At 47.1% G+C, this 14707-nt stretch overlaps 2 protein-coding genes across 2 annotated transcripts; one reads left to right on the top strand and one right to left on the bottom strand.

Annotated features, from left to right (window-relative positions):
- Positions 1 to 216: 216 nt before the first annotated feature.
- On the bottom strand, positions 217 to 4991 carry SURF2 (surfeit 2). The gene is made up of 6 exons (XM_024212331.2): positions 4793 to 4991; positions 4180 to 4334; positions 3848 to 3951; positions 2420 to 2605; positions 1332 to 1507; positions 217 to 320 (listed from the first exon to the last, which is right to left on the bottom strand). The coding sequence occupies exons 1-6, from the start codon at positions 4868 to 4870 to the stop codon at positions 237 to 239; spliced, it is 783 nt and encodes a 260-aa protein (XP_024068099.1). The 5' UTR covers positions 4871 to 4991; the 3' UTR covers positions 217 to 236.
- A 68-nt stretch (positions 4992 to 5059) lies between these two features.
- Positions 5060 to 12336, top strand: LOC112115289 (surfeit locus protein 1). The gene is made up of 9 exons (XM_024212332.2): positions 5060 to 5177; positions 6688 to 6769; positions 7227 to 7354; positions 7785 to 7867; positions 9089 to 9280; positions 9659 to 9731; positions 10154 to 10316; positions 11105 to 11186; positions 11550 to 12336. Exons 1-9 carry the CDS (start codon positions 5124 to 5126, stop codon positions 11614 to 11616), a joined length of 924 nt encoding a protein of 307 aa, XP_024068100.2. The 5' UTR covers positions 5060 to 5123; the 3' UTR covers positions 11617 to 12336.
- The last annotated feature ends 2371 nt before the right edge of the window (positions 12337 to 14707 follow it).

Here is a 14707-nt window from a genome sequence, read left to right as displayed (position 1 = left end):
CAGCTCAGTCAGAACTAGGCCATGCCCCAAGAATCAAGCCTAACGCCCACAACCCATTTGTGCTCCAGCTTACTAAAGCCCCCCATCAGAAACAGATGGTTGAAACCTGACAATGGTGCAGGCAAGGTCCAAGGCCAGGCTTTTCAGTTGAACTTGTACCACCCTGCCCCCTTTAGACCACCACACTGCCACATAACTAGCTCCAGCCAACTACTGTTTCACACTTATAGAAAAGTTTATTTGCCATTGGCTGCTTTCTTGAAGCTTTTGGGTTTTCGATGGTGACTCTTAAATTTCTTCTTTAAGGAACTCAGCTGTGGCTGTGGAGAGAGAGAAATTGCACTGTCTTTCGAAGAACCTCTTCATGTCTCTGGGCTAGCATAAGACTGCATGTGGCCAGGGCTAGAATGCTCAGACAAGGCATCCCTCCAAGCTGCTGCTTTTTCAGGCTGTCAGTACAATCCCAATCCTAGCTACCGAGGACATGGCCAGTGAGAGACAAGACTTGACCTCCAGCTCCCCTCAGCCCTCGTATAAGATCTAAAAAATAACATCCCCTCCCTTTCTCCCAAAAAACACAGTCTCTGTACCAAATGCTCCTCCTAGAACGGAGCCATAAAATACTGCAGATCCTGTTCTCCCCGAGGAAGGGAGACAAGGAGCAAATCCACCTCCTCCCCTCTGGGCTGTCTTCTAGAATCATCCTTTTCATCAGCAATGATGTTCCTGAAATTATGTGTGCCCACTTTACACATTCAGGGCCTGAACATGCATTCCTGCTGTTTCCCAAACACACAAGGACTGCAGGATCAGGACTAAAATGTCTGCTCCTGTGAAGAGATCCACAGGCAGAATCAGGAGCACTGAGAAAGAGAAAAGGGGCCAGACTAAACCCTATCAACCTTTACATTCTAAAGGGGATTGATTAAGAAGGGAGTAGTGGAAGTAATTTTAGGACCCAAAGGACATTTCTGTCTCCCTGGCCTAAGATTCCCACTCCTGAGGCAGCAAGCAGTAGAATTCAAACCAGGATTAGACATTTATATGGGTAATAATAGCCCCACTTACCCTAGCCAGGATACAAGTTCACTAAAGGATAGAATCTCAATGCTTCAGGGTCTAACCAGTCACTGACTTCCAGGGTCAGAAGGAAACATCCCCCAAAAGGTTTTATACCAGCTGAGCCGATCTTGCATCAGCCCCTCTCACAGACATGAGAGCAGATGGATCATTGGTCTAATCACGCAGTACATCCTCACACACAGGGGCTCACCTCTGATTCTGCAAACACTCTCCCTTGATGTGGCTGTGCATGGCAGCACAGCACTCACCTTTCCCCTTTTGTGGCCAGCTCGTCTGGTCTCGTCCATCTTTTCACTCTCCTCTCCATTCACGCCGCTGTTTTCCTCTGCGGGCTTGGCCACATCTTCCTCGCTATCTGTCACGAAGTCATCATCACCTTCCCGTTCTCCTTGCACCACCGGCCTTTTTTCTGGGAAAAGCTCAGCTAAAACACAACGTAAGATCCAACTTGGGATCAGTTTCCTCTGGCTCCTGCTTTGACTTAGCCTCACTCCAGTGGCTTCACGGGCAACTTTCTTAAAGGTGACTTTGCAACACTGAAGCACCAGATTCCAGTTCTTTTATCAGCAAGGGCTGAATATCCCTGACCGCCGGGCAGCACATTACTACCAAGACCCTTGGAAGACAAATATAACCCCTGTATTTCAGTAATAAGTGCCGAGTATCCTGATTAGCCCAGCTACAGGGGATATTCAGCAAACAGTCCTGTAGCCTTACAACTCCACCTCTCCTCCAGTCTTTTTTAGACAGGAACTCAATGGAATTCACTCTACCTGGTAGGAAATCCTCTGCAGGGTGGGTGGGATTGTAGACTCCAGGACTGTTCTGGGAAAGGCAGTGGAGTGCACGTTGCCTGTGAGCATGCAGGTTCTGGCAGGTCTTGTGCTGACAAGTGCTTCTCCCCTTGTACGATCTCTGTCTTGGTGGCGATTCAGTGATAACTGGCATTTAACGCTCAGGATCTGGAGAAGAGTAACCCCCACCCACTCTGGATTCTGTGTGTAGGAATCACCACCTTCCCACATACATGTTGTACGTGCCGCATGTTCCTCCTGCTGGCAGTACAGCAGTAAAAGCACTGGGTGGGTCCAGTCCTGCTGCTAGCAAAGGAAACGCCACATCTCTTTTCCTAGGTTTTTGTTCTTTTCTGTTTGCAACCAACGATAAATTATCTTCAGACATCCCTCCCCTATGCTGCTAACAAAGTTTAAATTGACATTAAACTGAGCTGACTTTGTGGCTTCCCAGCGGGTAGCCAACCAGAAAGAGGAGCCAGGGAATAGAAACGGAGAGCGCCCCTTTAAAACAGTCAGAAAACACCAAAGCTCTTGCTCACATGGGTACAGGTCGCTCATGCTATCATCTGTGTCAACTTCTTCCTCTTCACTGGACATAGGCTCCCAGAATTCTCCTTTTCTGCGGGGCTGCCTGCTCCCCTCAGCCTGGTCATCTCGCCGCCGCCGTCTCTTCTGCAGGAGGCAGGCAGGGACGTACTCCACGCCCTCCTTCTGGCATTCCTCATCTAAAAATAAACCAGGCAGGGCTCATTCACAAATAATGCAAGTGGTTCAAGAATTTGGTGGTCTCGTTAAGAACAGAATGGACTAAAAGCAGAGCACAGTGCTAGGTAGCACGTCAGAAATGCGAACAGCATCTATGAGCAGACCTAGAGAGACATTAAGCAGACCTAGGAAGCCTAAGGTTTTGTCATGCTGCCCATATTTCTGTTTCTAGCAGCAGCAAAGGGGGGGGGGGGTGTTGACTGTTTGTGAAAGGTGTCAGGCTCAACAGTCCTGCAGACTGGAGTCCACTGCGGAAGTACAGCACGAGCAACACCAGTGCCAGCTTCCCACACACACTGCCCCAACTCTCACTGGGAGATACCTACAAGGGCTGCAGTGTAGTTCAGTCTCCCTGGTCCACTCAAAACTTGGCTTCTCTGATGAGAACGCCAAGAGTACCTACAGATACTGTAACTGCAGGGGAGATGGTTTTTATGAGGTAGCTGCTTGCTCACCAGAACCTGGACTGGGATATGCCAGCTCATTTCATACAGGCCATCAAGCAGCCATCAGAGGTTGACATTTAGTCACTGCTGACCTGGGCAGGATTTGAAGAAGTTACCTGAAGGTGAACATTGGCACCAGTAACCTGCAACCTCCAGTCCCTTTGCTGATGAAACACAACTATGTCAAGAGCCAGACACATTTAGTCTTGAGATGACTTGAAGTCCTAACACAATTCCCCACAGATACGAGCTGTTATGTAGGTTTGCATTAGTTAGGCCCAAGAAGTTCCCAAACTGTGGCGTGCAGAGAGGTTGCTGGTCATTTGGTACCAGTTCCTCCCCATTTCCAGCTGCTAAGTTGTATTTAAGGGCAGCTAAAAAAATATTAAATAATTCCCTAATAATATTTTCGGTGCAAGTGATAGTTGCCACAGAGATATTACGGGATCACAAATGGGAGGAAACATGTCTACAAGACAATCCCTGAATTAAAGTGTGACCCACACTATTGGAAAGTTTGAAAATCCCTACTCTAAAGTAGACACTCCAATTTGTTCACTATAAGAAACCATTGCTCTCTACTTTTGAAGTCACCCTTCCTTCCTGGCTGGGAGAAGCATGCAGGAGCACTGCTCTGTATTACTGCCACGTTGTAGAACGATTTCCAAACACTCTACACATGCATAGCAGGAGAGCATGTTAAAAGATCAGAAAGGGAAGAGAAAAAACACAGCAGAAGATGACAGAGCCACTTACATTTTTTCAGCGCTCTCTGATAGCGCCTTCCTTGGACATGACGCAGCACATGCTCTGGAAGCCTGTTGATGTGCCTGAGAGTGAGCTTGCAAAACAGCTGATGGCTAGAGAATAAAAAACACACACACCGTTTAGTAAAGTTATTATATAAAAGAAATGAGAGTCTTACACCTTTAAGTGGCTAGTTCAGAGTCAATAGCTGCTTTATAAATGCTTTTCCAGCCCACTGGATGGATACCCACTTAAACACTCAGGCATCACTCCCCTACTGGACATGCAATTAACATTAGCAAGAGCTCCACGTGAACATTAAGGAAAAAACAGACACGCACGGATTCTTGGTACTGGGCACAATGTGTGGCTCGAATTCGCTGTAGTCAAATGCTCTTGTTGTCTTTATCAGTCTCAGATACTTCTTGCCACTCGTATAAGCTTGCAGCTCTGGCATCCGACATGGCAGCTCGTGACCTGTCAACCTGCATTTCACCTGAGCAGCCAAAAAGGGGGGAAGAAAACAGCCTATTGGAGCAGTGCAAGGGCCCCTGTGATACTCTGGCTCTTACCAGGCTAGGCATAAAGGTCTTTCCCTCCACCTCCCCGGCTCCAGACACCCCCAAGCAACCTTCCCTGCAGTCTACATCATTTTGGTCCCCAAACCACTTCTCTAAGGGGGGGGTAGCAGACCCCTCCCCTGCCCACCCTGTGAGCCCTGTCTGCTGGGCTGGTATCCAAAGGAGTTGAACCCGGGACAGGGAGGGGGATCTGTCCTCCCCCCCCCCATGAGTTCTGCACCACCCTCCCCCAGGATAATACTCCTCTGACTTGGAGATCCCCCGCGCCCGCTCGCCTCACCCCGCCCCCTCCCCAGCACCGGGGTCCCCCCCGGGCCGCTCGCCTCACCCCGCCCGCCCCTGCCGGGACTGAGACCCCCCCCCGGCCGCTTGCCTTATTGCCCGGCTCGACGAGGCGCAGCACCGGGTGCTGCTGTAGGAAGCGCTGAACCTCCGCGGGCACCTCGCACATGATGGCGCTGGAGGGCGGCGGAGCCCGGACGGACTCCCCCTGCTCCGGCCCGGCCCTCACGTGGGGGCAGCCGGCCAGCCCCCGGGACGGCCCAAACCGGAAGTCGGGGAAGCCCGGAGCCTCTGGGAGCCGGAACCATAGAGAGCAGCGGCCGGATGGACACCGCCGACTTCCGGTGGGAGCCGGAAGAGGAAGCGGTGGAGGTGGCGCGGGGGAGCGGTACCCAGCTGCTGCGCGCTGGGGGTCACCCGCCATGGCCGGCTGGACCCGGTTGCTGCTGCTGCCGCTGCGCGAGGCCAGCTCCCAGGTAAGAGCCCGGGGCCCAGGCGGCAGGGTCTGGGGTTGCCCCGCCTGGCCGGGCTGCCTGGTAGGGCTCAGTCTCGTCCGATCGCTGCTGCCAGGCTGGGCCGGGGGGCTGAGCGCTGTGTCCGGCCGCAAGCTGTGGGGAGGGAGGGGGCGCTGGCACCCAGCCAGGCGTCTCCTCGCCCTGGCGCAGGAGCTCGGCGCTGCGCAGTGTCTGCTGACGAGATGGGGGCCATGGGCTTGATCTGTGTTGTTAGGTTCGGTGTATAGTTTGTGGGCCCCTAGTGGTGTCGGGCCGGGGGAAGGGTGTGTGTGTGTGTGTTTATTATGAAAGACACGCGGCTTGTTTCCAGCTGCGGCTGTCTGAACAGAGAGGTCTCAAAACCGGAGGGAGGCTTGTTAAAATATCCCATTGAAACACAACCGGGGAGGACGGGGGAATCATTCATCACAAAAGGGAGCGTGTATAACGACTGCTGTAAATGAATCCTCATCTGTCTGGTCTCTTAAAAATCATCCAGAACTCTAGTCAGTTCCAAAACCTTCTAAGGATACATTAGGTTATATTATAAGTGTTAATTATTAATAGCACTGTGTGCCTCCAAAGTGCTTAATGTTCCAGGCTTCATGTAAGCTTAGGCTATTGCGCTGAGCGCATCCTAGTTAGTCTGCTTGCATCTGCAGTCACTGCACCACTTTCTAGATTATTCATTTTTGTGAACTAGATGTTGAGCTTGTGAGATGACTGAAGGACATAGATAAAGGGGACATCTTTTGTCAGGGATTAAGCCAGTGGTTCTCAAACTTTTGAACTGGTGACCCCTTTCGCCAGTGCGACACCCCTTATAAATTAAAAACATCTTTTTATATATTATATAAATGCTGGATGCAAAGCGGGGCTTGGGGTGGAGGCTGACAGCTCGCGACCCTCCATGTAATAACCTCGTGACCCCCTGAGGGGTCCCGACCCCCAGTTTGAGAACCCCTGGATTAAGCCATCCAGTAGCATCCAGAGCTAAATGAAGGTAGTTCTAAAATACTGACCAATAATGACTGACAGCTGTCAATCTGTTGTTAACCAACATGATGATGTTGGTGGGAGACTAAGTATTTGAGTCTGGCCATGTCTGTTAAATGGTAATATGCCAACTGATTTAATGAAGCTCAAAAGTTATGAGATACCAGAACTCTGATGGCATTTATATCAAGGAGATGTTCCCAATCGTTGTGTTAAGAAACAGCATCCTAATTTGTTCTGTCTGATTTCTAATACAGAATGATGTGAAGGCAAAGAGCAGTCATCATTGAACTATATTCCTACAATTGAAATTGGATTTTAAATTCTTTGTATTGTCATCTAAACTAGAACGAGTTAGGGATGATGGTTCAGATGAGATCTACAATACCTTTCCCCCAGCAAATAAAATCAGCTTATAAGGTCACTATGACAATCATTATCATGTGGGACTAATTGCAAAGCAGATCCGCTACAAGATGTCTCTCATTTTGTTTAGATACCAAACTGTTTGGTCAGAAGAAATTTTTTTGGATATCCTCTTATTAAAGCACATTCTGGTCTGGTTCAGCAAAATAAAGGTAAGGAAGAATTTTTTGGGTCCTACTCCATTTGTCTTATTCCAGAAGGTGTCATATTTTGAGCAGCCTTGTACCTATGTTCCATTGCAACAATATTTGGTATGAGGAGAGTGAAAAAAGGCACAGCTTCTGCTTTGGTAGTGGGTAGTTATTTTATTTTAAATGTATTAGGATTCAATGTAATTAAAAGGCTGTTGTCATAAATAGAGTTCTTTCACCCACCTCAAGGAATGCTGGGCAGATTAACTAATTATAAAGCTCTCTGAAGATGAAAATCTCCAAGTATCCTATTAATAGATACATTGTATAATGTAAATAAAATAGCTGACTAGCATTAAGCCAATAGAATGGTAGCTTTGGAGCATGTTCACCTTCCGTTTGTGATGGTGCAAACCCTGCAGGAATTTAGCTGGGTCCTTACTGCACAAATCCTGTTTCTCATTTTAATGTATTCCAGAGATTTGCTTGAGACCCTGCAGACGTAGAAGTTCCACAACAGCTTCTGCTAAATCTGAAGAGGATGTCTTCTTCAAGTGGGGCCTTTTACTGATCCCCCTCACCACATTTTGTCTTGGTACATGGCAGGTAAATATCATTTCATTCTCCTGAGATATCTGAGCACTTGGGAAGGAGTGGGAACTGTTCAGGATGGTGCATGGCCTAACTCAAAGACATTGCCCTCTTAAGCGACAACATAGTGGTTGGCCAACCCCCAAATTTGACCCTCCCACACTTTTTTTCTGTGTGTCTATTGGCAAATTCCATGCAAGTTTGAGGATGGGAGATTCATTTTCCTTAAACCCACGCTTCAGTACTTTTTTTTTTCTCCCTAAAATGTAGTGGTCTCACTTTTCATATCACAGCCTTTCCTGTAATAGACCAATGTGACCCAGGATGGAGGGATCCTGTTGATGAGATGGGATTTCCTTTCCAAATTTGCAAGAACTCATTATAAACAGCTCCCATGTATATGACACTGCTGTGCACTACTACTTGTGTGTTTGTGCATTCCCAGGTTCAGCGTCGGAAGTGGAAGCTAAAATTGATAGCAGATTTGGAGTCAAGAGTTGCGTCAGCGCCCATTCCTCTGCCTGTAGAGTAAGTGTGAGAGTTGGGTTGCTACTGTTTGTTTATGTAGCTCCAACTATGTGCTAGGAAATATAAACGTGATCCTTGCCCCCAGGAGCTTATTAGATGACATACAAATGAAGGGATGCCACAAAAAGCAATGTGGACAAGAAGGGAAGGAAGGTAAACGTCATGTTAGTTCCATTATTTTAAATAGGGATCGGGAGCACGTCCCTGGGAGAGGCATCATGCAGTGCCATAAATATATGCAGTACACCTCTACCCCGATATAACACAAATTCGGATATAACGCGGTAAAGCAGTGCTCTGGGGGGCGGGGCTGCACACTCCAGCGGATCAAAGCAAGTTCAATATAACGCAGTTTCACCTATAACGCGGTAACATTTTTTGGCTCCCGAGAACACCGTTATATCGGGGTAGAGGTGTACTTTTAAAGACATGCAAAAAGGCATGGTCCTTGTCTTGTAGAGTTTGCAGTATAGTTCAGACAAGTATGGTTCACAGGATGACCACTCCGGGGCAGGAAGCTATTGGAAGTATTGCTGGGGATGAGAGCCATAGAAGGGACTTAAAGAAGAGACAGTGCTTAGGATTCGATCCAAAGCCCACTAAAGTCAATGGAAAGATTCCCATTGATTTCAGAGGGCCTTGGATCATGCCTTCTGTACCTGGCTTCTGCCCGAGCATGGAAACAGTTTCTCAGATGGAGGAAAGCAGTGTGGGAGAAGGGTTCTGTTAGATCATATGGCCATCCAATACTGACTGTGAAAACATTCCCAATTTGTGCAAGTTCGGGGATTGAGAAGGGAAGGGAAATCTCTCCTGTTGGTTTGGCATCTACGTGCTGTGTTAGCAGGAAGCAGACCCTCCTCCTCTCTGACTGGTGTTTGGCTAACTGGGTCACAGAAGAGATGTTTGGGTGCAAGTGGCATGGAAGAGAGGCAACTGATTTATGCATCTGTGGATGCACTCAGAATAATACTGATTGATCTTACTTTGAATTGATGTAACCTCTTCTCTTGTGCTACTAAATTATGAACCCAGCTGTTTAGCTCAGGGGCATTCCTCCCCCACCTCCACCCCTTCTTTCCACTGTTGCTGATGCCTTCTTTGCTTTACTTGCCACCTTGCAAATTGGTCCGTGGGGGAATAACAGGAAGGAGATAAATCCTAAATGAAATTATGGAACTAACTGCATCTTTCATCTCAGTGCATCTTGTTTCCCTGCAGCCCCATGGAGCTAAAGGAACTGGAGTACAGGTCTGTAAAGGCTCGAGGGTATTTCGACCACTCCAAGGAGCTCTATATTTTGCCACGTTCCTTGGTGGATCCTGAACGAGAGGCCAGAGAAGCTGGACAGCTGACATCCAACCCAGAGAGTGGAGCAAATGTTATTACTCCCTTCTACTGCACAGACCTAGGGTATGTTCAGATACTAACTAGAGAATCATATGTATTACTGCTGTGCTACAGGCAGGCAACTGAACCCCTGAAGCATGCATCGCTTGTGCCTCCCCTCCAAAGGTTGACTTGCAGCAGTTGGACTTCTTGTATAAATCATTCTTTTCCCCTTATAAGAATCTTCCTGATAACCAGTAGGGCCACTGAGCCTTGACTCCTAATTGTTGATTACAGTGAGTTTTAAATACATTTAATGGGCTAAAAAAAGTGGCCACCAAACGCTTGGCTTGCTACTCTCCTTGGTATGTAGTTCAGGAAGTAGAGGAAGGTGATCGGAGTTCTGCTTTTGCTTGTGAAGGACTTTTTCTTTTCTTCTTCTGTTTTTATATGTAACTATAGGATCACAATTCTAGTCAATCGAGGATTTGTCCCTAAAAGGAAGGTGAAACCAGAGACCAGACTGAAAGGACAGGTAAGAGGAATAGAGTAAAGCCTCACTAGTTAGAGTTCTGCTCTGGGACTGTCTGGGAGAAGCTGTTAATATGCCAAATAAGACTAGATGCGTTTGGCACCATAGTAGATCACGTGACTATGCAATATCTTGAAGTGGAGGGATACATTGTACTTCTCAAAGCAGGTGGGCTTTTTTCCCCCATTGGCTTGAATGAATGTAGTGCTCTTTAAAATTAGAAACTGATACTGATCTGCCTATTCCCCTGCTACACTGCACACGTCTCTGTCTTGACCTGCGGGACCACCAGTTGTCCCCTCTGTGGGCCTCAGATGGTGCTGGAGTTTTATGATCCAGATAAATATTCACCAGGGACCAAGTGGATTTTGAAAACGGAACAAGCTGCAAAGAAATCTGCTGTTGGCTTTTTTCCCTTCCTTTAGATCCAAGATGAAATAGACCTTGTTGGGGTGGTGAGGCTGTCAGAAACCCGGAAGCCTTTTGTGCCTGAAAACAACATAGAAAAGAACCACTGGCATTACCGTGACCTGGAGGCTATGGCGAGGGTGACTGGTGCTGAGCCCATCTTTATCGATGCAGATTTCAGTAAGACAAAGAGCTAGATTCCCCTATCTTTTGTCCAATTTACATGGGCCTATCCCCTCCTCAGTTTGAGACTGCTCTAGTGTGTCTCTTGCCCTGAAATCTGAGATACCTGTGGGAGGCTGAGAAGTACTAGTGCAGTAACTGACAGAAGTACTTCGCTTATTTTTCTTAGTGTAAAAATGATATTAATTTGCTAACTGGCTTAGACTTTAGTGCACTTCTCTAGAGACCCAATTACTTACCTCAGGCATTTCAAGACAGTAGGCTGGGCACAGAGATATTGCACCTCTATCTTTGTTTCCTGTATTTTGCCAAGTTTACTGTCTTGAATAAGATTACCAGCACTGCAGAATGACAACTCAGTATGAAAAGGTGCATGAGAATTCTATGCTCTCACCTCCATTCATACAGCAAGGGGCCAAGCCAACACCCATGCAGAGATAAGAGCACCCGTTCCATGTGCATGGGCTCAAGAAGGAAAACAGCACCAGTTATAGAATGCTGTTGCTACAGCAAAAATATGCTTTATATTCACCATTGAGCTCCCAGGGAAGAGTCAACTCTACAGCTGCAGTAGGTTTTGCAAATAACTCAAGAAACTTGTAGGCACAGTAAGCAATAGGATGGGGAGAGACTGACCCCCATTGTAGTTCTGATTCTAGAACAGTCACGTGCGATGCGGACTATTAATTTATATTACCATAGACCAAGACCCCATTGTGCTTGGTGTTGTACAAACACTATTCTTTAAGCATGTTTTAATCTGTGGCACCATATTGTACTTATAGGGAGCACAGTCCCAGGGGGACCCATTGGAGGCCAAACAAGAGTGACCTTGAGGAATGAACATATGCAATACATAATTACCTGGTAAGCCCTGCATTTACTATTACTTTAGCTTCCAGAGTTTAAATTGGCTGACTTATGCAACACTGGGTGGGCTGAAAGCGAGGGAGTTAACAGCATTGACTAGAAAATATCTGGCTTTCCTAATGCTTCACTTTGTGGCCTGTGACAAGTCACTTAAGGAAATGGAGGCACAGAAAGGCTATCTGTAAAATGAGTTCTTTTAAGGCCTAACGCATGGAGATCTGTGGATGGCAGATGCTCCAGTAATCCAAGTTGCAGCTGCAGAGCAGTATAATATTGTAACAGCCAACCCTCCTCCTTTAAAGTCACCTGCTGAAGCTGGTTTGTTCCCTTTCTGACTGGCTCTTCCATTCCCATTTGCAGGTATGGCTTATGTGCTGCAACATCCTACATGTGGTACAAAAAGTTCATACAAAAAATACCCCTCTGAGAGAAGGCCCCCTGTGGGTCACTCCTTGATGCAACACAGACAAGACCTCAAGCTCTCAGGAGACCCACAGAGAAGAAACTGGCCTGGCTGTGAAAGAACCAGAATTCACAAATTGCAAGTTTCATTTGAGTCTTCATCCCAAGCTGGCTCTGGCCTATCAAGTGCTTGTTGTGACTGTGCTGCTCTGTAAATCAATGCAGCTAGTGGACTGCCATAAAACCGTTGATCAGATTCTGTACAAGAAATCTGTAAAGCCAGATGTTCTAGCTTCGTGAGTCTGGCCACTCACTGGAAATTGGTTGTCGCTACTTCTTGGAAACATTGAGCTTTGGATTCTCAGGCACATTTGAGCTGCAGCTATTAAGACAAACTCTTATTGAGCAAGAGAGGGTGATTTAGATGAGGTTTAAACTTAAGCCATGGTTGGGTAGTGCTTAGGCCATGACTGCCTTGCCTGTTTTCGCAGAGGGTGGGGAAGAAATATTTTCAAATTGAGTGCTTTCACCTGGTACAGGTGGTAATTCAGGAAATGCTTTTATCAATCACAAGGTATGAGGTACAATTTGAGTATTTCTGTCATGATTGTAGAGAGAAACTATTAGAAATACCTCCTTTAAAGTTCACTCATGATCCAATGAATCAGCTCCTCTGGATTGTTTTGTTAAAGAATGCACTTTACAGGGGAAGGTTTGCAGATGAGTAAATAAAGGGCTCTTTGTACATGTGGTCTTTTGCTGTGTATATCTGAACCAAGAACTCACCATGTTTTAACAGCTAGGGCAGATTAGACCCTCTGGACTTAAGCTTCCTTAACTTAATGGGGTAGGTGCTATAATACCCATAGTTTCGGTAGCCCTAGCATTATGCTGACGGTGTCCAAGTCCCACCAGCATTGACTAGGGGTTCTTTCACCTATCTTACTTTTGGAGTCCACTCTGGTAGATATGGTCCGAGCATGCCTAAATCTCCACAAGGGGTGGGAGGAGGGTGCAACCCTTAACATTTAGTCCTGTGCAGGATACTGTAGTAACCTGACACCCCTCCTTCCCATCCTGTAAATGCAAAGAGTAACTAACTTCCTTTGAGAGGCAGGACTTAGGTAACACCAGTTTTGTAGTGGCTAGCTTATGCAGACTGGCTTTTGTGAATCCCATTCTTCAGTACCTAGGCTCCCTCTACGATATTCAGAGTGTTAAGTGCTAAACTGTAGGTTGTGAATAGCAGTTGGCTAGTTCTGCGCCTTAGACAGAGGGCTTCCTTTATATTAACTGATAAAAGCCTAGCTACTAAAAAGTGAAGGCAGCATTTATCCAATAACCACCAAAAGTGGCTACCTGTATCTAAGAGCTTGTCCACACAGAGCAGTAATGCATACTACAGCAGTGTGATTTCTAAAGCACACTAACAGTTCCCTAGTGCACTTAATGCTGGTTGAAAGAGTACTACAGTAAAATGCACAAGAAAATATGACTCATTCCAGTAGCACATACTGTACATTCATTACATGTACAAAGGGCTACTCCTGAGGGCATTCTGTGCCAAAAAATAAAACTTCTGCCCACTATTTTTAAAATTCTGCAAATTTTGTCAAATGTGGAGGCTCCACCATGGTATTGGGGAGCACAGAGCACTGGCGTGTGAGATCACTGTGCAGCTCCCAAGTGTGGAGGGATCTAGGTGGGGGTTGAGAGGGTTCTGTGTGGGGCAATCTGGGTGCAGGTGGCTCAGTAGGGGGGAAGATCTGGATTCATAGGGGCTTGTTGGGGGGGGTTCTAGGTGCAATGGTAATGGGATACTGCAGGGGGGGGTCCAGATGCTGGGAAAGTGGAACTCAGGGAGCTCTTGGTACAGTTGGTTGGGGCTCAATGGGGTGGGGGTCCAACAGTGGAGCTCATCAGGGGTGAGGCTCAGTGAGAGGGTTTGGCTATGGGGAGCAGTTGCCTGTACAGGGATCCCTCCCCCTCCAGCTGAGGAGCCATGGGGAGGGTCTGCTTCAGCCCCAGATGCCCTGCAGGGGAAAAGGAAGTCCTATCCTCCCCAGCCCAGCTGGGACTAGCAGCTGAGCCCAGTGCAGGGTAGGAGCCATTTGCCCTGTCTTCCCCAGGCCCACCTCTTACCCCACAGTGATTTACCTCTCTGGCCACTGCCCTGGGCCTCCATAACATACTCCTGGGGAGGGTCACAACTGCTCTTATGGCTTCCCCCTCAGAAAGTCATTTTTCTTCAGGGAAACAAATCTGTGGCAGACAAATTCTGCACCTGGGCAGTGGTGCAGCACTCCCCCAGAAGTAAAAGAGCCTAAACGCAGAGTTTTGGACATCTACATAAAACTCACAAATTGAAAATACTAAACCCTGGAAAACAGAAATGCCCTCGACATTTGCTACAGCAAAGCTTGAGACTGTAAGCAGGGCTTGACTCAGATTTAAAAAGTCATGATTTTGATTAAGTTATGTAGCTGACATACCTAAGGCACAGTCAAGTGAAAATAGTTTAATATAGCCAGCTTGGTACATGTCTAGTCATGCTTAGTGTATCAAGCTTAGAAAATTAGAATGAGCTAGATAAACTAGCTTTCAAGTCTCAGGCCTGGCCTACAGTCATGTAGCATCATAGCTTGTACAGACATAAGCCATACATGCAGCCCCAGTAGGAATTATGCTGCTTTAGCAATAGAGGTCTAGTGAAAACTCTTTCAGACAGAGCCACAATAAATGGCCAGGGGAAGGACTCTTACAAGAGCCAGAAGGAAAAATCCCCCATTTTACAAGCTGTGTACTGACAGAGATGAAGTGCCTCACTGCACAGGAGCTACAGGTTCAGTTCTGAGCTTTGCAACTGGAGTCCTGAGGCCCAGGGCACTGCCATAGGCACAAGTCCATTGTTAAAGCAAAGAGCAGGCCATGCATACACAGTGCATTTAAAGTTAATTTTTCTGGTGAAGTTCTCCAGGTTTTACAGCATATAAGTATTAAGGCAGAAGTTGCCCAGCACGCTACAGAAGACTGGCAGCAAGGGGTGAAGTGGTTTCTAGTTTAGTGAGTCTTTGCAGTAGATTCAGTAGCTTCCTTCTTTTCATTAACTGGGTTTA

This window comes from Terrapene carolina, unplaced genomic scaffold (genome assembly GCF_002925995.2).
Source record: "Terrapene carolina triunguis isolate 2854851 unplaced genomic scaffold, T_m_triunguis-2.0 Scaffold238, whole genome shotgun sequence".
NCBI lineage: Eukaryota > Metazoa > Chordata > Testudines > Emydidae > Terrapene > Terrapene triunguis.
The sequence above is the reverse complement of the archived record's forward strand: the minus strand, read 5'-3'. Positions and strand labels throughout refer to the sequence as shown.